Raw genomic sequence first — 22,240 nt, 5'->3', positions numbered from 1 at the left:
TTGTTTAAATAGACCAAAACGGTTCGATTTTTGGCAAAATTCGCTCAAAGGAAAGTTCACCCGCAAGTGACGCGGGAAACTCAAGCAGTTGCGCGCGCCAGCCGCGCACGACCGATTTACATGCGCGCAACACTCGCGCGCAACCCACGGAGTTGTGCGCGCTTAGTCTGTCGCAGCTTATTTTTGGTTATTTCCATATTTCGTTTAACAAATAACGAAAACATTGTTACGGTTTTTAAGATTAACTCATATGCTTGCCTTTTTTTTTTTATTTACTTCCTTTTTTCCTTTCTTTTTTTTATTATTTTATTATTTTATTTTTATTATTATTTTTCTTCTTTTTTTTATTTTTATTATTTTTTATTTCTCCTCCTTCTTGCCTTTCTTTTTCTTTCCTTTTTTTTTATTTTTTATTTTACTTTTTACTTTTTCCTTTCTTTTTTTTCTCATTCTTTTATCGAGGGGGGTAAGTCGGGAACCTTTCCCTCCCTCGGAAATTTTTGCAAATTTTTTGCACACATATTTATGGGAAATAAAAATGCGACAAAAGACAAACGGCGATATATAAAATACGTCGTATGTAAAAAAAATCGTAAGTGTATAATAATAATAATAATAATAATAATAATAATAATAATAATAATAATAATAATAATAATAATAATAATAATAATAATATATATATATGCATTTCCCATAGATCAAAAATATATATATATATACACGATGGAATCAAGGTGCTCGGCAGCTCCCAGAAGGCTGCTGCACATCCTGCGAAATATAAATCAAAGATTAATACGCATACATGTAATAACTTTGATGAAATAAAAAAGAAAGAAAAATACCGCAACCATCCGATGATCACGGCATGACAAAGCCACGAGGGCCTTCCGATAAGCAGCTCGGAAAGCTCGAAGGGTCCTCACCATGCTGTTCACGGTCTCCCGTGGAACCTGTTCCAAAGGACAGTTTTAAAAACGTATATGATAAATAAAGAACTTATGTACATATGCAAAACAAAACATACCGACTGAACCATCTCTGGGACGAACGGTATGTCCTCATCCTCCGCTGCCGGAAGAGTCTCATGAATCACCGATCCAAAGGCATCGATATACGAGATCTCTGTCACGAGAGGCACCCAACCACCCAGCTCGACCCTCTATAAAAAAGTAAAGCAAAAACATACAAGGGGTCAATATTCAATGCCGAAAAAACACAACAAAATCTAGAAAAAAAAGACTAACCGAAACAAAAGCTGGAAATGGAGTCAGTCTAGATGCGACAAACGCCTGGTAAGATGCTCCAGGCAGCACCAGTTGCTCCGCAGGATAATCAAGGATCGCTTGAGCTCGATCCTCAGTAGACAGCAGATCCGGACGCAACATCTGGATTGGAGGGTCGGTAGGAACCTAAGGCTCCTCGGACGAGAGCTGCTAGACAACGCGCTCGCCTAAAAACCATGCGTCCGTCTGGTGAAGCAAAGAGAGTCCCTGATAGAGCGCCCGAAAACGGCAGCGAACAGCGCCTGCCAGGACGGCCTCAGGGACCCTTTCGACCAAGCCCCAAGGGCGAAGGTCGACCTACAAAACACAAATTTATGTCAAAAATGGGGACGACTAAACAAAAGAAATAGAGACATATGTTGCTAAAACTATACTCACCGACGCACGAGTCGCCAAAATAATCCTCTGGCGAAAGTCGCCGGCTATAGTAGCTCGTTTCTTCCTTATTATGGCCAAACGATGGCCAATAGGGAAACGAGTCCGACCAAGAGTACTGGGGGCTAAGAAAGGCAGGTACCCCAGGCCTAGAAAAGGCAAGCAAAACTTGATCAGCTCAAGAGAACAGTAAAAGAAAGACAAGAAAAATATATAAAAGAAATGAACACGTACCTCAAGAATACGGCCGTGCCATGTAACGGAAATCAGGGGCACCTCATTAGCTGCCACGAAATCCATCACCCGGATCGCCTTGCCCATAGCAATAAGCATACGCGCATACGACACCTCCGCCCAGCTTAGGTTACCTACTTGCCTCATATCACTGAGGCAAATAAGTAACCCAATGGCGAAACGTTCTCCTCGATCACTCAGAATAGTGACGGAAATAACATAAGCAATGGAAAGTGTTGGTAGAATCCCACCAAAACTCTAGCAACTCGCGAAGGAAAGCCAGTGACGCAGGCTGACTCGATAGATCCCGAAGAGCTTCCAGCTAGGGACTGATCCCCTAGATCTCTATCACCTCCTTCGCTACCTCGGGCAGGCTCTCAAGCCAACCTCTTAGGTCACCCGAGCCATATAGGCGCATGTTAGGCTCACTCTAAAAAACAAATTCGGTTATGACAGGTTTTGAAAAAAGAAACAAAAAATAGAAAAAACAAAAACGTGAAGAAACTCACTATGCCGCTCCAACCTCGAACCAAAACATGGTGGTCTGGGTCCCATTGAAGGACCTGCGGATCTCGGCTGGGAGGAGCCTCCCAAACCACCTACTCGTGACGATGTCGCTCAACACCGACGCGCCGCTCCCGACCTTCCTCACGAGGACATGTTACCCTCTTTCGAGGGTGAACCGCCTCGTCCGGAACCGGTCCTCCTAGAACCTCCTCGGCATCAACAAATGGGGGAGAGTCTATCCTACAATCGATGGAATTTTGAAAAAATTACACGATTAAGTATATTTTCTAAAGTTCTATAAAATGCGAGGACGAATCCTAGGCCCATTACGACAGAATAACAGCTACGAAAAGGGAAAAACACTAAGTCAAAGGCCACCCAATACTTGGGGGCTACGACACCTGTAATTGAACTCAGTAAATGGGGGCTCAAACACCCACAAAGTCAACCTATACCAGCTCAACTAACTATTCTAGAGATTATATCTATACATCTTGAGAATTAACGGTTCATAGATGAATAACAATCATTCAAATGTAGTTATCATCTACCAAACAATTATTTTGAAGCTTGAAAATGGCAAAAAAAAAAATAGGAAAAGCATGCATTTCGCGCCATTTCTTGAAATCAAAATTTTCAAAACATGATTCATGAGCATAAATGTAGACATAATCCTATAATCCATCTCATGAACAACAAGTATAGACCAATTGAGCAAGCAAAACAGCAAGATTCGAACTCAAAATTGAAGAAAAGTGCAAAGAACAAACTTGAACAAAGACATACTCATACAAGGATCAATACTCAGCCATTTTTCATGAAACTTGTTGCAAAACACTCCTTAAACATAGCATAACAACATGGAACAAACAATTTCAAGAACTATGGATCGAATCGAAAATCCCCAAATTCGAAATTTAGGGTTTTCCGGTTCGAAATTCCCCAAATTCGGCCAATAACAAGCAAAAATGACAAGAAAACTTACATTGGATTCTGGAAAAAACAAGTGGGATGTTAGTTCTCCTGTCTTTGGCTTCAAAAAGCAACAAAAACTGAGCTTTGTGGAGAGAAAAAAAGTCGAAAATGGCGAAAAGGGGAAAGAGAGATAGCGAACTGAAATTGCGCTCTTCAATCTTCTTTTTACTGATTTAAATGTCGCGCGTAACTCACTAAGTTGCGCGTGACATACCAGCGCAACTCAGATACTTGCGCGCGCCTGGCCAGCGCAACCTACTGAGTTGCGCACAGATACTGGTCATTTAAAAGGCCGGTGTCTGGATTTTGATCCGTTTTGAATTTTTCTAAACGGCTTTGTGCGTTGTTAGACATAATAACGCGCGAATCATCAAAATCCTTTTAATTGCTTTGCATTTTGTAGTTATTTTCTTCTTTGATAGTTTTTGCATCATCCTACATGCACACTGTGCTTTGTGCCTATCCCAAGCATACGTTTTGGATGTTTTTCGTGAAGCGTCTTAAAATGTCTCGTAGTGGTGCTTTACGCAAAAGCTCCCATAGACAGTTTGGAATTTTCCTGTAATGCCCTTTTAGAAATGTCACGTTTTTCGTATTTTTGGCGTCCATAACAAAAATACCGTGTTATCATTATGTGCTGCGTAAAATTGCACTAGCAACGTGATCTGCCTCCCGTTCGAAAACGGTAAAAGTTTTGTTTATGTCATTAGGTGTTATCTTAAACGAGTAGACGAACGCGCCAAACCATCAAGGTTAGACGCCTCCCGTTGGAAGCAAATACGGTTAGCTAGGAAGCACTCTAGCTTTACCGGACAGTTAGGGTGTCCGCCCACCCCCTGTATAAAGAACTGGCCCCTGCTGAAGCCATACCTATTTAGACACGTGCCCCCAGTCCTAAGACGCATGTTTTCATCTTGTGGACAAAACTGCTGACAGAGTCGCCGATTTTCTTCTCTCTCACTGGATTTGGATATGTGCCTCTAGTCCTGAGACATGTATTTCTATCTTGTGGACGTCGAATATCTGTTTTGGCAGCGTATGTCAATCTTTTATTCAAGTGCTAGGCTACAAAAGCCGAAACACCCCCATTTTATCATCTTTATGTGATTAATGTGTGTAAATAAAATAATTAACTTAGTTTTAGGTATCACGTTGCATATATTGTTTGGTAATGAAATTGTGAAAAAGGAAGAGCTAGTAAAGGCCGCACTTGGGCGAGAATAGCGATTCCTCCCTAAAAGAAACGTTATTTTAGTACCCTCGCTCCCGAACTCATTTCTGGTACAAGTAGACCAATTTAGGCATGGGTAAACTTATGATTCATGCTAAATATCCCTTGAACTCTACTTGGGAGAAAGGCATGAACGAGGTTTTTGAGTTTTTCTAAAACTCATTGGCGACTCCTCATTAGTTTCTTACAAAAAAGTGTGATGATAAGATCAACTCTAATTCAAGGTCCCCCAAACAGTCAGGAATTCAAATCCTAACACACCTTAAAAAGTGTAAAGTCCTAGGCTTTTAAAGGGCCGTGGGCATAGAGGAGAAGGACCCCCTGCGATGGGCACACCCTCCTCACAGATATCATTAAATTGATAGAGGAAATCATTAAAACAGTACAAGATACATTAAAGTAATAGAGGAAATCATAAATTCAATAACGGATATAATTTAAGCAGTAGAGGAAATAAATAGGAAAATAGAAGATACCAAATCCAATTTATCGAACTTGATTCCTGGAAATCTGTCACACCACCTCTTTATGTCCAAGATAACCTCTTTATTGGAAACATCTATTGGTTCAAATGAAGACTTTAGTTTATCCAAATTCTGCTTTGCATCCAAATAAGCAGCATAATCAGGACCAGAACGCAAATTCTCTATTACAGACTCTGCTTCTTTTACAGATTCACATCTCTTATTCCATCGCTTCATCTTTTTGTGTTTCTTATCAACTTCAGCCTGTTACATATTATATATATATATATAATGTGAAAATGTAAAATACATTATTAAAAATTAGTTTAAAATAATATAGTAAATATACTCACAAAGATACTGAGTGTAAACCAGAATTTCCGGATACGCTTTTACCCGTCAAGAGAAGTGCCACCATGCTGCTTCTCAAGTTCCACTTCTTTTAAGTTAAAGAGATAAGCAAAATAATCAATAACATTACTAGCCACCCAAGTGCTTGGGGCCAAAGATAATATATCATTCTTTGTTAAGGAAACTTCAGTGTTGGTTCTACCAAACTCTACAAGTGTGTCTGAATCATTTTCAAAGAAAATATCTTGATTCTTTTGTCTCCCTTCTTCAGTTTCAACTATCTCCAAGGCAGAGTTTTCTTGAAGAGGATCATATGAGAAAAAATCAACTAGCTGCTTCTCTTCTGGAGTTAATGATTTAAAGTCCTGCTTTCTTTGCTGCAATGTCCTAGCCACAAAAAAATCACTAGTGTCTAGAGGTATTTCAATTGGTAAAGAAGGAATATTAGCAGTCCTCTTTTAAATCCTTCTGTCTTTCAGTTCCTTCCTCCTTTTATCTTTCTTATCAGAATCAGCAGCAATTCTCTTTGATAGTTCATCAAGTTGGCTTTATTCAAAGGAGTTTCAACACTAACAATAACAGTATCCTGATCAGGTGTTGTAGCACCAGAAACTTGAGGAATGTCAGCAACATGAGCAGAAGATCTTAGTGTACAAACACAAATAGGTATTGTAGAAGTATGAACAGATTCAAGTATTGTAGAAGCAGAAACTTGAGGACTATCAGCAACATGAACAAAAGGAACAGAACGTATTGGTGTATGTACAAAAAGAGGTATTGCAGAAACAACAACTTTAGGACTATCAACAACATTAACAATAGGAACAGAAGCCTTTGGTGTAAGAACAGAACCAGAAGATACAGGTAGAAGAACAGAATCCTGTACTGAAGTACTAGATAACTTCTTTCTCTTCTCCATTAACACTTGCAATATTTGACTAGTGCGCCTTAAATGCTTTACCTGTAAAAGATATCATCGAGTAAAAGATAACTCAATAGATGAAATCATATAATAAATAAAAGATAGAATCCAATAAATAGAGGATATCATACATACAAAGAATATAAAATATCAAGAAGAAATATAATCGATAATAATAATTTCAAACATAAATAAAATATATCGATTATTCTGAAATAAATATCAATTACATAAACCATTCAAAAACGCTAGAATATTTTTTATTTATGTTAAACATAAATATATTACAACATGTTTTTATATTGAAGATACCTCATCGGGTTTTTGTTGCACAGAAGAAGGAACAGAAGTAGTAAGAGGAAGAGAGGTAGAAGGAGGAAGAGTAGTGGTAGGAGGATGTTGTGAAGAAACAGGAAGAGGAGGAGGTACAAAGGTTGGTGAAACAAGTAGATTAGATTGTGAAGAAATAGGAGGAGGAGGAGGAGGTAGAAAGGATGGTAAAACAGGAGAAGAAGGTTGTAAAGAAATTGGAGGAGGAGTAGGGGTTTCTTGACTATCAATAAGATTAAAGTTAGGACTTGTAAAATTAACACCTATCTGTTTAGATACAGAAATAACAGGAACTTCTGGAGTAACATTCTCATTTGACTCCAAATTTACAGCTGGACTCGAAAGCAAATCTGCAGCAGCAGATTCATCAATATTCTTTCCCTTACCAACAGAAGGATTCTCTGACGAAGGTAATGTGCTTGGAATATCACCCTCCAAATTACCTTGAATCGAACTAGTGTCCTGTAAATAAAAACCAGTTCAATCCAAATCATTTAATTTGATGTGTTATTCTTATCAACCATCACAGGATATCCCTTGTTCTTCTCAGCAATCTCTTTTTGTTTGAGAAAATTCTCTTCTACAAAATCAAGCATTTGAAAAAACTCTTCATTTATGTCAAAATCTGAGTCTGGCTAAGAAGCTTCTTGTGATAATTTTTCACCATCTTTCCTAAGGTCCTTAATCAAATCAAGATTAACAGCAGCACCAATTTGAATGTTGCGTTGTATAATCAACAATTTCTTATCAACATCCTGAAAAAGAAAAAAAAATAATGGGTTTAGGATATCATTCATATAATTGAGGATATCATTTAAAAAACATAAGATATCAAAATAAGTATGCTGGATATAATGAATGAAACTGAGGATATATTTAACAACATAAAGGATATCATTATATTAATACAGGATATAAAACATTATTTATTATTATAACTATTATAATCAAGCCAAACAATGAATAAAAAACTATTATAACATCTAAGGAAATGAAACAATGGGTGTAGGATATCATTCATAGAATTGAGGATATCATTTTAAAAACATAGGATATCAAAATAAGTATACAGGATATAATGCATGTAACTGAGGATATAATTAACAACATAGAGCATATCATTAAATCAATACAGGATATGAGAATAAGTATAAAATAAATGATAAATAAGATGAAGGATATCATTAACAACATTGAGGATATAATTTATATGATACAGGATATAAAAAAATTAAGAATATATAAAACATAAATTAAAAACTTACTGGAATATCCATAGAACGGATTTCTTAATTAATAGGAAAACCTTTAGGAATCTTATATTGTACATACAATTCAGATTCATCTTCACTTAAAACCTCAAGTTCATTTTTATATTCAAGACTTAAAGGGACATCCTTCTCAATTTGTTCAAGTGCCTTAGAAGATTCAGGGTTATGACAATACCAATACCAAATTGAGATGGGCTTTTACTCTGATCCTTGACTCGAGCATTCAAAGAATCAGAATCCCAATTGCTTATAAAAGGGAATTTAACTTCTACATGTTCTCCAAAGTGTACTTTTTGCACAAAACCAATCAACAATGCAGGTAAACTGCCACCAATCTTCTTCAAATATCTACCAGGAGTTGTTTCCTTCAGTTTTTTCTTTTCAACCATAAACTTTTGAAAATCCTCTATACAACTGCACATTTCCCGCATAATATATCCACACCAGTCAAAATCTTTGATTTTATTTACATCACTCAAAGATTTAACACAACTAATGTTAAGAGACTTGTCACCATAAGGTGCTAAAAAATTAGTCAATGCATAAACCACAAAAAGTCTCTTAAACTGATCTCCACCATCCTTTAAAGCTTCAAATTTCTCCTTCCAAACTTCCAAAGGAATATTTATCTTTTTGGCAACAAACTTATCTCCGGGAGCCTTCTCTTTATTCACAGACTTATCTCCAGAAGACCTCTTTTTTGTCCCAAATGTTGAAGGACCCGGAGAAACAAAAAAGATTACATTAGTATATATATATAGAGAGAGAGAGGATACGATTAAAGGCATAGTGGATATCAGTATCACAATGAAGTATATCAAGAAAGCTATCAGCATATCAATTAAGAACATTATAACAAGAATAGAAAATATACTGAACACAAAAAAGAAATAATAACTACAATAGAGGATATCAGTAAAGAGAATACAGGAAATCAATTATACAATTGAAGATATAATATAACTAAGAGAAATAGGATTAAGAAAAATAAAAGATATCAATAGCTTTGTCACCAACTTTTTCAGGTTTTAAAGCAGTTGTTCCAGATCCAAAATTAAATTTCTTCTTCTGGGGCTTGACAACTTCAGCTTTCTCATCATCGTCTAAACCAAAATAGTCCCTCCATTCCTTGATTATATCCTTATCTGGATTTTCACCATGCTTCTTTTTTGACAATTCAATAACCGGAGTCCCAGTGTGAGGAATGCCAAGAACATTGTGTAAATCAGCACTGGTAAAAGACATCTTCTAATTTCCAACCAACAAAATTTTTGCATTAGGATCAAAATTAAGAACAAGAGGCACATACAAAGATCTATTTAGATCTTTAAACAAGTTCATCTTCAAAAGTCCACCAAATTTAATTTCTTTAACATCAGACTTTTGTTTCTCAGATAAAACACTTATAAAATAAGTCATTGAAGGTGCACTTGACTGACTAGCAACTCTGACATCTAACATATCATCTTCAGTTATGTCACTGGAAAAACAAAAAAAAATAAAGGAAAATGAAAAACCATGGGAAAAAAATTTAAAATAATACATATAATAATTTTTTTACAATGTAATACCTCAAATCAAAAGCTTGTTTTCCAACTTCCTTCTTTTTTGAGGCTTTGGAACATCACATTTAACTTTTTTAACAGGAGATTCTTTCGCTGGTTTTATGAAAAAGTAAATAAAGTATAAGATAAAATAATGAATAATATCATGAAAACAATAAAGGACATCATACATACAATACACGATATCATTGAAACATAAAAGACAACATACATACAATACAGGAATAGACAACATATTTTAATGTCCATTTTCATTAAAATAATAAAAGGACATTATACATACAATTTAGGATATAATTAAAACATGGAGGAAATCATTTATTAGATAGAGGACATCATCTAGAGAATAGAGGTCGAGGACAGGAAACAAAGCATTAGACACAGGACATCATCAAGAAAATAGAGGACATCATCAAGAGAATTGAGGACATCAGACAAAGCATTAGAGGATATCATGTACAGCAATAGAGGACATCATCAAAGCAATATAGGATACCATCAAAACAATATAAAATAAAATCATAACAAAGTGAGGCATCAGCATAACAACAAAGGATATTATATACATAATACAGGATATAATGATATGAATAGAGGACATCTACTAAAACAAAAATAAGGTATTGTAGCATAATGATAATCAGGAAACAAAATATGATATCAAATAACCTAATAAATAATATTCTTTGACAAAGCATACATATCAGCTAACAAAGCGTTTATATCCTTAATAATAAAATACGAATCATCTATTCCGGCAGAGACATAACAAACCTAGTTTCGGTGTTTAATTTTCTCTTCGACGCTTGCTACGGAGATTTTCTGCCAAACAACAATCAAATTTTCAACACAAATTTTCAAACACAAGTAGTAATTGAACTAGAAAATAGAAAATTAACCTAAATAAGGTAAAATAACATAAATTAAAGGAAAAATTGAAAAGAATAATCTCACATTTACCTCATCTTCTCAAATTAATCCCACTTTTGAGTATTTTAGAAATAATCCCACCTTTACCCCCCCCCCCCTCATCTGCTCAAAATGGTTTCTTGACCTGTTCATTAACTTAGTAACTGATTTTAGAAGGTGACGTAACACATGTCACCTTCTTATTGGTTTTTTTTATTATAGTCTTTTTTATTTAATTATAGATACAAAGAAAAAACAAAATAAAAAAAAATCCTTCCTTCTTCTTCCCTGATCTGAACCCCTCCTCCTACCGGAGCTTGCACCCCCCCCCCCCGATCCCCCACCTAAACCAGCCCTTCTCCACCACCATCCTTAGTACCCAGCCACGACCACCGCCCATTGCAATGTAACACACACCACCGCCGCAAAAACCAATACATCAATGGTTAATTCATGAAATTGAAGAACTTGATAATTCATACAATCAATGACCAACGCCGCCGTCAATACCACCCTTCACCACCGCCGCAAAAACCACTACATCAATGGATACCAAGCAAATCATCGACATCTTACCTTCTTAGACCTATCTTCAAAACTCCTCCTTCTCTAACCCAACACAAAACCCGAACCCGAACCCAGAAAAATAACTCTGCCATTTCGAAATGGCTTGCTGCTCTCTCTCCTCCCCAAAGACTAGACCACCTCACCATCGTCGACCCGACTTTCACTCAGCTCCTCCTCCGCATGCGTTCGCACCTCTTTCTCTCTTTTCACGTGACCTTCCTCCTCCCGAACCTTCCCTCAAAGGATTGTTTCCCCACCATTTGTACTTGCAGATCTCTTGATAAGGTGGGGTCAGTTGAGAGAGTCGTGGTGGGGTGTCGAGGTCAGGTGAGAAGGGGTGGCGAAGGTTAGGGTGGCGGTTATGGAGAGTGGTGGTGGTGGTGTTAATGGTGGTTATGAAAGGAGGTGGGAGGAGGGATTTAAAAATAAAAAAAAAAACCAACAACCTATTAAACAAGTTAGAGGTAAAAAGGACCATTTTGAGCAAATGGTGGGTAAAGGTGGGATTATTTTCAAAATATTCAAAGATATGATTATTTTGAGAAGATGAGGAAAAGGTGGGATTATTTTTTTTCAATTTTTCCTAAATCAAATTCAACAATAATAATCAACAATCGAAGAACAAAATTGGAATAAAACATAAAAATAACTTCATCAATAATAATTTCATCAACAATCATCAATAATAACTTCATCAACAGAAAAATCAAAAAGCATTTTATCAACAGAAAAGAAAAGTAAACAAAAACTGGAAAACCTAAATAAAAACAGAAAATTCAAAAACAAAAAAGTTCAAATGTATACCTAAAAGCAGAATTGGACTTAACAGGAACATTATCATCGGAAGATAATGGAGGAAGAGTCGCATTCTACTATGTAGTATCTATCTCGAAGAAATTCGAGAAGAGCAACAAATGGATGTGGATAAAACCACGTCAGAGACGCAATCACAGGGCTATTTCTTACCGATTAGGCCATTAGTAAATGAGGAAGAGCTAGTGCCTGAAACGCACGATCCTCTCCTCACTACTAACAATGTGATGGAGGAATTGCATTCAACGCAAGAACCTCCTATCGTCCCACTCGAATCAAATTCGTGCGAAAATTCTCAAATAGTTGAGAAGAACATTTCTCCTGTTGCTCAGCCCGTACGTAGATCTAGTAGACCAACAAAACCACCTAAGAGGTTTGTTGAGCTTCTGTTAACGAAAAACTCTAAAATTATGATTTTGGACCGAGAAGAACCTACTAGTTATAAACAAGCCTTTACAAGTCCAGACTCCGAAAAATGGCTGGGAGCCATGAAATCCGAAATGGAATCCATGTCAGAGAACCAAGTATGGAATTTGGTTGATTTGCCAAATGGGGTAACACCTATTGGATGCAAATGGGTTTTCAAATTGAAAACTGACAAGGACGGAAATGTAACCGTTTTCAAAGCACGTCTGGTTGCTAAAGGTTTCAAGCAAATCCATGGTATTGACTATGATGAAACCTTTTCACCGGTAGAGATGCTTAAATCCATTCGGATACTTCTAGCGATTGCTGCATTTTATGACTATGAAATTTGGCAAATGGATGTGAAAACCGCCTTCTTGAATGGTTTCTTGGAGGAGGATGTGTACATGACACAACCAGAAGGTTTTGTAGATCCAGAAAATCCTACGAAGGTATGCAAGCTTAAGAAGTCCATTTATGGACTTAAGCAAGCATCTAGGAGTTGGAATCTTCGATTTGATGAGGCAATCAAAAAGTTTGATTTTCTCAGAAGCGAAGAAGAATCTTGTGTTTACAAGAAAGAAAGTGGGAGCAGCATAGTCTTCTTGGTGTTGTATGTGGATGACATACTTCTTATAGGAAATAACATACCTATGCTTGAATCTGTCAAGGAGTGGTTGAAAAGTTGTTTCTCTATGAAAGACCTAGGAGAGGCCGAATACATTCTGGGAATCAAAATCCATAGAGATAGGTCTCGAAGGATGATTGGACTAAGTCAAGAAACTTATATAGATAAGGTTCTTGCAAAGTTCAATATGGAAGACTCTAAAAGAGGATTCATTCCCATGCAACATGGCATATCGCTAAACAAGACTCAGTGTCCAAAGACGCCTGATGAGACTAAGCAAATGAAGAATGTTCCTTATGCATCTGCTATAGGATCAATTATGTATGCTATGATTTGTACAAGGCCAGATGTCTCATATGCCTTGAGCGTATGTAGCAGATTCCAATCAAATCCGGGCGATGCGCACTGGAGTGCAGCTAAGAACATCCTTAAGTACTTAAGAAGGACTAAGGACAGTTTCTTAGTATATGGAGGTGAGAGTGACTTAGTTGTTAAAGGTTACACAGATGCAAGTTTCCAAACCGACAAAGATGATTTCCGATCACAATCTGGTTTCATTTTTTGTCTAAATGGAGGTGCAGTCAGCTGGAAAAGTTCAAAGCAGAGCACTGTAGCAGATTCTACAACAGAAGCTGAATATTTGGCAGCAGTTGAAGCGGCCAAAGAAGCCGTTTGGATTAAGAAATTTCTCATTGAGTTGGGAGTTGTCCCTACCATTGTGAATGGAATTGATTTGTATTGTGATAATAATGGTGCAATTGCTCAGGCAAAAGAACCAAGATCACATCACAAATCTAAGCATGTGGAAAGGAAGTTTCATTTAATCCGAGAAACTGTTGCTAGGAAAGATGTCAGAGTTTGCAAAGTTCATACGGATGAGAATGTTGCTGATCCATTGAACCCCTACCACAGCCAAAGCATGAAAGTCACGCTAGAGCTATAGGAATCAAGCATGTTAGTGAATGGCTTTAGATTATGTAATTGATTTTCATAATTATAAAGACATTGAATCATGTAATATTTATGTTTATCAATAAATTATTCTTATTTAATTGTGGTTTAGAATTAAATAAAATGTTCAAAGTAATTGTAATTTTTTATAGGTTGTCAAATGCGTGATTTGACAAATGAAACCCTATTAGGAGAACATAAAATTACAACTTACTAGTGTTCCTAGTCTGAGACATTAATGGACATAAATGGCTCAATCAAAAGACTAGTATGTGGATCGATTGATAGCTCAGTTTCATGAGCTATAGGGACATAGAGATGTCTAGTCGATTACATAGATATGCATTGTGATGTGTATGGAACAGACCTAAAATTGAAATAAGATTTCAAACTTATATTTAGTGGATTCCTCAGACATGAGAACAACAATCTTCCACGAAATAATTAGTATATCCTTGATGATGTCAAACGCCGTGCCGTAAAAGGAGGTAATAAAGGCAACAATCAGGAATGCTGAAAGTTTAGTGGGAGTATTGGTTGGACAGGAGTGGATAAGTCCTCCTATTTTAAATAGGATTCGTGTCTTGGCCTCTTGAAGAGTTAGTACTGAAAATGCATGGCCGTGCTCAAGTGGATTAAAGGTTTAATCACTTGTTTCTATAGTTCTTAACTCAGATTTCAAGAAATAATTTGAATCTTAATATGGATGACATAAGATGTTATCATATTATCAAATTGGACATTAAGAGACTTAAGAGAATTCAAGATTGCTCCACTTGTTCTCGGACAAGTGGGAGATTGAAGGAGTGTCCTCGATCAAGTATAGCAATTACTAAATATAATATAGGATTAATTAAGGAGATTATTAATTCGGTTATTTTAGGAATCGTAATGTTTTGCTAGAAACCAACTACGATTTGCAGGCCTATTATTTAGTGGGCTTGCTGCTAATTTGAATCGGATCCTATAAGGTCACACATAAAAGCACGAGATGAAAAGTACACTAAGCCCAATAAAGGTTAAGTGGGCGGTTTTATGAGGAGTCATTAATCAGTTAGGTTTTCTACTCTAGTAACCTAATAATCTCTATATATTGGGGTTATTACTGTGTATGAGATACACAGATATACAGAGAGAAAAACAACGTAAAATATTTCTTATAGAACTGCTTCCCTAAAAGTGAGAAGAGTGAAAAGTATCTTCCTCCTTCTTTCGTACTAGCATACGTGGGATTCATCTCGGGTTTTGTGGACCAAGTAGAGGAATCACAATTGAGGTTCTGGATCTCCGAAGGAGGGTAATCTAGGTTTAACGAGGAGTACACGCATCAAAGGTATATCTAACTACTTTATGTGATTCGTATTATTATATGCATGAGATCCCGTTTAAGATGCTAAGAAATTGTTTCTTGAAATTCCGCTAAGTGCATCTATTATAATCCTACAGTGGTGCCACCCAGCCGTGGTTTTCGGCCTTTGATATATCTAACTACTTTATGTGATTCGTATTATTATAAACCATGGCTGGGTGGCACCACTGTAGGATTATAATAGATGCACTTAGCGGAATTTCAAGAAACAATTTCTTAGCATCTTAAACAGGATCTCATGCATATAATAATACGAATCACATAAAGTAGTTAGATATACCTTTGATGCGTGTACTCCTCGTTAAACCTAGATTACCCTCCTTCGGAGATCCAGAACCTCAATTGTGATTCCTCTACTTGGTCCACAAAACCCGAGATGAATCCCACGTATGCTAGTACGAAAGAAGGAGGAAGATACTTTTCACTCTTCTCACTTTTAGGGAAGCAGTTCTATAAGAAATATTTTACGTTGTTTTTCTCTCTGTATATCTGTATATCTCATACACAGTAATAACCCCAATATATAGAGATTATTAGGTTACTAGAGTAGAAAACCTAACTGATTAATGACTCCTCATAAAACCGCCCACTTAACCTTTATTGGGCTTAGTGTACTTTTCATCTCGTGCTTTTATGTGTGACCTTATAGGATCCGATTTAAATTAGCAGCAAGCCCACTAAATAATAGGCCTGCAAATCGTAGTTGGTTTCTAGCAAAACATTACGATTCCTAAAATAACCGAATTAATAATCTCCTTAATTAATCCTATATTATATTTAGTAATTGCTATACTTGATCGAGGACACTCTTTCACATTCTTCGATATCATCGTTGTTGATTTGCGACGGTAATAAGTACGACTAAAATCTTTCATAAAAAAACAAAAATCAAGAAATAGAAAGAGAAACAAAGATGATGAAGAGTAAGTAAGAATGCAGAGAAGCAAAATCGAAGTACGAGTGAAGAGAAGAAGAAGAAAAATGGAGGAAACTTGAAATTGAAGATGAACAAATGGCGGTTTATTTTGGAAAATTAAAAAAAAAAGGAAGAATAAACGTTGAGGGAGTTTGTTGGGCTGGAGTAATAAGTGAGGTATTGTTGGGATGGACAAATTCCTTTTAAAAAGAGGTCGGGCCAACAAAATTGCCTTAAAAAAGAAGTCGGGCCAACAAACCCGCTGGACTGACGAAACGTTTGGTCAGACTTGACTGACCCAATAGTTTGTGATAAATCTAATGGTGACTATATTACTCTAGAATTTAGTTTCAATTTTTAGCCAATGTGGTCATGTAGTTCAAAATCTGTATAATATTGGTGTATCATCTTACAAGTTGAAACTATTAGTCTATGAGAAGACATTATAGAGAATTTCTTCCCAATTAAAAATAAATATTTTTTATTAGCTAAATTTTTTTAGAAAGTTTTAGAGAGGTACAATTCAGTGATGCGATGTTAAACATCAAACTTTTCAAATTCCTTCTACATTCACACCATGACACCAAGACCAAGTGGCTATCATTATTACTATTAACAGAGACTAGTAATTCGACAGACAAGTGTTTAACGAACACCTCTGTTAATACTCTGCTAATACGTCGGCTTACCTAATGCCCACTCAATTTTCAAAGTTGACCCACCCAGTCAAGATCTATAATAAAACCCTGCCTTAATACACAGTCCTATCTCTAACACAACCTTTTCTACCCCACACCGTAGTTAACATCAAAAATCTCGTCCAAAACGACGACCAACAAACAAAAAGAGCTTGTTATATACATCCGGGTGTACCGTACACCCACAAGTATTTTGTTTTCATTTTAATGATTGATTTTAATTTAATCATCAAATAAAGAGCAAAAACTAATCTTGAATTAATTAGGTTGTACAGATGTATATAACAAATTCTAACAAACAAATCATCAAAACGAAAAACAAAAATTGATTAGCATCGCAATGTTGACCAAATGGTATGCATGTTCAAAGAAATTGCTAGTTACACAGTTACACGGTTACACCAAGTATTAGCCTTCTAAATGGGCCCATAAATAAAATTCAAATTCTGATTTTCAATAGTTGACCACGACCGTAATCCTACATACAGTTAATAAATAATCTCTCTTTTTCTTTTCTTCTGGAGAGAGAAAGAGAAAGAAGAGAGAGAAAGTAGGCGTTAATAAAAAGCCTACCTTTTTTGCCAATTCAACTGTCTTCTCCGTGTTCAACTCGCGTTCTACCCAGCCTCACACCACGACTTCCACCATTTTCCCCAATCAATCAATCAATCTTCTCTACACAAAAAAATAATTTATTTCAATTCTTAATTTCAGCGATTTTTAAGGGAGATTCATCTTCTCTGATTCAACAATTTTTAACTTTTTTTTGTTTGTTTATTGTTCAATTATTGACGAAGAATTTAGGGTTTTCTGTGTTTGATCGAAATCGATCTAATTGTAAATTTGATTATTAATTAATTTGAGGAAAAATAAAATTAGGGGAATTTTGAGGTGAATATTGTATATGAGATTGATTTGTGACGGAAATGATGTTGACCTTATTAGATGTGTTGTAAAGTAATATGGCCTTGGTTGTTCATTGCTTAAATCATGTCGCTTTACATCGGTCGCGAAGCTTCAAAGGTGTCTTTCTCTCTCCTCTTTTTTTTTTTTTTTTTTTTTTTTGAATTTTTCAAAAAATTTTGGAATAATTTGGGTTGAAATTTGTGTATGATGAAGCTATGGAAGAGATTTTGTGCGGAAGTATCAACCGAAGTCAATCTTCTTTTGGAACATTGGAAGTACATTTTAGGAGGACTTGTTTTTCAGGTTTGTTAATCTTTTTTTTTGAAATTTATTTTTTGGATTTATTTTTTGGTTTAATTTTAAGTTTTTAGGTACAGGTTAATTGGTGAAGATTCAGTTTATGTGTTGATAGTTTTGTTTAAGTTTTAGCATACAGAATTTTTGAACAACTTGAATCGATGTTAGGTTTGAGGATGACTGTCTGTAGATTGAACTGGAGAACTATCAAGTTGTGTTATTAATTTTTTTGTAGGAAATTAATGTGATAGTTTTTTGCTTGTTTGATGCTTGAAGGTAATTGATAGGATAATATCGAGTTTTTAATCGAATTCGTAGCAATGCATATGAGAAATTGACAATGTAGCATGCTCTGAGGTATTAGAGAAAATGTGTAAGATATGTTTTTATTCTTGGAGTATAATGGCAATCATATAACAATATGAGCTCAGTAAGGTAAATGATGCAGAGTGGTCAAATTTTAATGGTCTTTTATACTGATCTTGTTTTCACAATAAGATGTTGATCGCCTTTTCCTCCGTGATTTGCAACACGGTTTACCTTGAAATCCAGGGTATTATGAAGGCTGGTTGGAAGTGGGAGGTTTTTAGATTTACTGGTTCTTTTTTCCTATAGTACTATCTAATATGTGAAATGACTCTTTTTACAGTACATTCACGGTTTGGCTGCACGAGGTGTTCATTATATACATAGGCCTGGCCCAACACTTCAGGATGCGGGTTTCTTTCTTCTTCCTGTATGTTCATTATCCAAATTCTGTTGATCGGTTTATCTGTTTAATATCTTTGATGTTCTTATCAATGAGTTCGTGTCTGTAGGAACTTGGAGAAGACAAGGCTTACATTAGTGAGACTGTATTTTCCTCCATATTTATAGCCTTTGTTTTGGTAAGGCTCCCTTAACTCACTACATCCTGGTTTCATTTTTGTATTATATAGCATAATATAATAGTTTTAGCTCACCAAATAGTTTGTAAAAATTCTGTTAGATTTCTAGCTACAGATGTGGTTTTTGTTATGGTCATATATCGCTGAATATTATCAGTGATTGGAAAGACATTAATTTAATAGACCAAGCCTGTTGGCATGCTTATCTACTAAAACCAGTTAGTTACTGATGGCATTGAAATCAGCAGTGTTGGCATTTTGCTGACCAACTTATATTTGCATTTTCTCAGTCTTGATAAATAATGCCCCATTCAACCAATCAATTTTGTTGAATTTGTCATATCTAAGGAGACCTCTTTGCGTATACATAGTGGAAGTAGGTTTACTTTGTCAAGGAATCGTGTTTTATTGTTATAATTATAACCCTTGAATTGTCTCTCTCTTGTATTTGTTATCTGTTCATTAAAAGCAAATAATTATTTTAAATCTTTTAGATCCAGAAAGACAGTGACTGCTTGACTGGTGTTATATTTCTTATAACCATTATTATCCATTCTTAATTTATGATTGTATGTTTTCTCATGATTTAATAAATATTTTGCAGTGGACTTTTCACCCGTTCATTCTCAAAAGCAAAAGGTTCTACACAGTTCTAGTGTGGTGCAGGGTCCTTGCATTCCTAGTTGTAAGTGATCATCCGTTCTTTCTTGAATAGGCTCTGTGCATTGTCATGCTTATAAGGTTTTGATAGAAATTAAATCAAATATTTTAGAACTAGTGCCTTAGTTACGGGATACTATCTGCTGGAATGTAAAAGTTAACTTCAGGTTTTTGACAATTCATCTCAATATACTTTGAATAATGTTATAGGTTTTGCATCGTCTAAGTTCAGCTTATTGAAACTCTGTATATCAGATTTGACTTTTTGTGATAAATTTGTATTTTGAGCTTGTGTTTTATTTATTTCTGGACTACTTTTTCTAGCTCACATTATGAGAAACGTAGGATCCTATCAGCCTCAGCTGTGACTTTTGTGCTGTTTCATTGCATATTTGTTTTTGCATATGAATTTTATACTGAATCTATTTTGCTATGTATTTATTGTGCATATTATTATAATAAAAAATGTTCCAGTTTACCATATACTGTATTGTTCATGCTACCATGACAACAAAAATAATAATATTGTTGCTGTTAATATTTTGTTCAGGCATCACAGTTTCTTAGGATCATCACATTCTATTCTACACAGCTTCCTGGTCCAAACTACCACTGCCGCGAAGTAAATCTCTACTCCCCCTTGTTTGTTTTCACATTTTCACGAGTTTACAGTTTATATATTACTCTGTATATTTTATGTCTTATGTTTTTATAATGTTAGATGGAAGTTTTCATTACAACTGTATTATGTCTGTGCAATTATCTATTCTGATATGAGTGATGGCTATGCACATAGGGTTCAAAACTAGCTACTCTCCCACCTCCACACAGTGCATATGAGGTCCTTCTGATTAACTGTGAGTTTCTATGATTAAAATTTGATCTTATCTGGTTGATATGTGTTGCAATTCTATGCTCATTATAGCCTGCCTGTTTGCAGTTCCTCGAGGGGTTCTCTATGGCTGTGGTGATCTCATTTTTTCATCGCATATGATCTTTACTCTTGTGTTCATTAGGACCTATCAGAAATATGGCTCTAAGAGGTAAATTCTACAAAACAAATACACTTTTTCACAGTTAAACCTATGCTCTTTTTACTTTTAGCGAATCTCCAGCACTTCTATGTAAAGGGAAACTTTGAGGATTATGGTCTTATTCTTCACTCTTAAACAAGCAAGGTTGGAAAAAAATTTAGTTCAGATAATTATATATATAAGTATTACCTAGCTCTTCTACAATTTAAAAAAAATAGGTTACGTATGTTTAAGTGAGGAGATCATTAATTTCAGATGAAACTTTTCTAAGATCAGTAAATGGGAATTTAGGTGAAGAAACCGAAGTTCATGTTCTCAAACTCTTTTTAGATGGTATTCTGTAGTTGTTTTAAATGTAATTACATCTCTCTATTGCTTCTTGACTAGTCTCTTTCTTATCATAATTATGTTTATCTGGCTGTGCTTGATAATTTATTGTTGGGGATCAATCCAGGTTAATTAAGCAGTTGGGTTGGCTACTTGCTGTGGTCCAGAGTTTATTGATCATTGCATCTCGCAAACATTATACCGTGGATGTTGTTGTGGCGTGGTATGGGTTGTTCTCAGTATAATCTCAGGGTTTTGATTTTATAAATACAGTTTTGCAGATAATTTATTAAAAATGAAATGTTTTACTCTCAGGTATACGGTCAATCTGGTTATTTTCTTTGTTGACAAGAAACTTCCTGGTAAGTGGTGCTTTATGAACTTCTTTCTCTCCAAAGATTTAGTGGTATAGTTCTTCATATCATTTGTTAAATTCTTGGTTTATGGTGGCACAGAAATTCCTGACCGATCCAGTGTCGGTGCATCTCTTTTGCTTCCCATAAGCAACAAAGAAAAGGATAGCTGGAACAAGGAGGAAAACCACAAGCTATTGAACGGAAACTCCGTAGATCCCATGGATAGGGTAACGCAGTTTGTTTCAATTCTCAGCTTTTTACAATTTTTGTTTATGATGTATTTTTTGCTGATCAGTTTGCTTGTTTTGAAATTCCACAGCGACAACGAAATGGAATGAATGGGAAGAACCTCGAGGACGGACTTGCAACTCACAATGAAAGTGCAATTAATGGTGCATAGATGAAGTGTCTGCAGCAACTAATTATGATTGAATCCTGTGTTTAGGAGTTTGGATGGATGGTCTTGTTAATTCTGATTTTAAAATAGAATGAAATTTTGGTTACTGAGATTAATCATTTGCCTCGTCCATGTAGATTCTGTTATGTATAAAAAATTCCAAATTTCAAATTAATTCAGTCTGTTAGATCAGTAAAAGTACAATATAGAATCCTTCTGATGAGTAGTCAGTGCGTAAATAATGGTGCCTCCAGTTGTTTCTTCCGTTATGCATGTGAGAAATCAGTGGATCCTTTTTTCTTTAGTGCTGGCAAAAGTACCCAATTCAGAGTATTAAATCGACAAAAGTATGTTGCTAGTAAAACAATTGAGGGTTTTTGGAGAGGTAAATTGGACTTACAGTAAATTACAGAGTAAAATTCATACTCTGGAATAATTGAGGTTGTGGCCTAGTGATTAAGATTGATGGTTTGGTGTTGCCTATGTGTGATACTCGTAAATGTCATGTTTTTAATCATCTAATTTTTATTTGTAATTTGTATTGTTCTTGTGGCTCATTCGAGCTTTAAATTTTTTTTTTGTCTATATTAGGGAAGCAAAGGCCTCGCC

At 35.6% G+C, this 22,240-nt stretch overlaps 1 protein-coding gene across 1 annotated transcript; it reads left to right on the top strand.

Moving 5' to 3' along the window:
• The first annotated feature begins 17,268 nt into the window (after positions 1-17,268).
• Positions 17,269-21,895, top strand: LOC110689742 (phosphatidylinositol:ceramide inositolphosphotransferase 1-like). Its single transcript, XM_021866528.1, has 12 exons — positions 17,269-17,790; positions 17,887-17,976; positions 18,620-18,706; positions 18,789-18,857; positions 19,462-19,542; positions 20,068-20,139; positions 20,314-20,374; positions 20,458-20,560; positions 21,006-21,101; positions 21,194-21,240; positions 21,334-21,461; positions 21,554-21,895. Exons 1-12 carry the CDS (start codon positions 17,758-17,760, stop codon positions 21,632-21,634), a joined length of 948 nt encoding a protein of 315 aa, XP_021722220.1. The 5' UTR covers positions 17,269-17,757; the 3' UTR covers positions 21,635-21,895.
• Positions 21,896-22,240: the final 345 nt, after the last annotated feature.

Source organism: Chenopodium quinoa, unplaced genomic scaffold (genome assembly GCF_001683475.1).
Source record: "Chenopodium quinoa cultivar QQ74 unplaced genomic scaffold, ASM168347v1, whole genome shotgun sequence".
NCBI lineage: Eukaryota > Viridiplantae > Streptophyta > Magnoliopsida > Caryophyllales > Amaranthaceae > Chenopodium > Chenopodium quinoa.
Note: the sequence above shows the minus strand (reverse complement) of the source record. Positions and strands in the feature narration are given on the sequence as shown.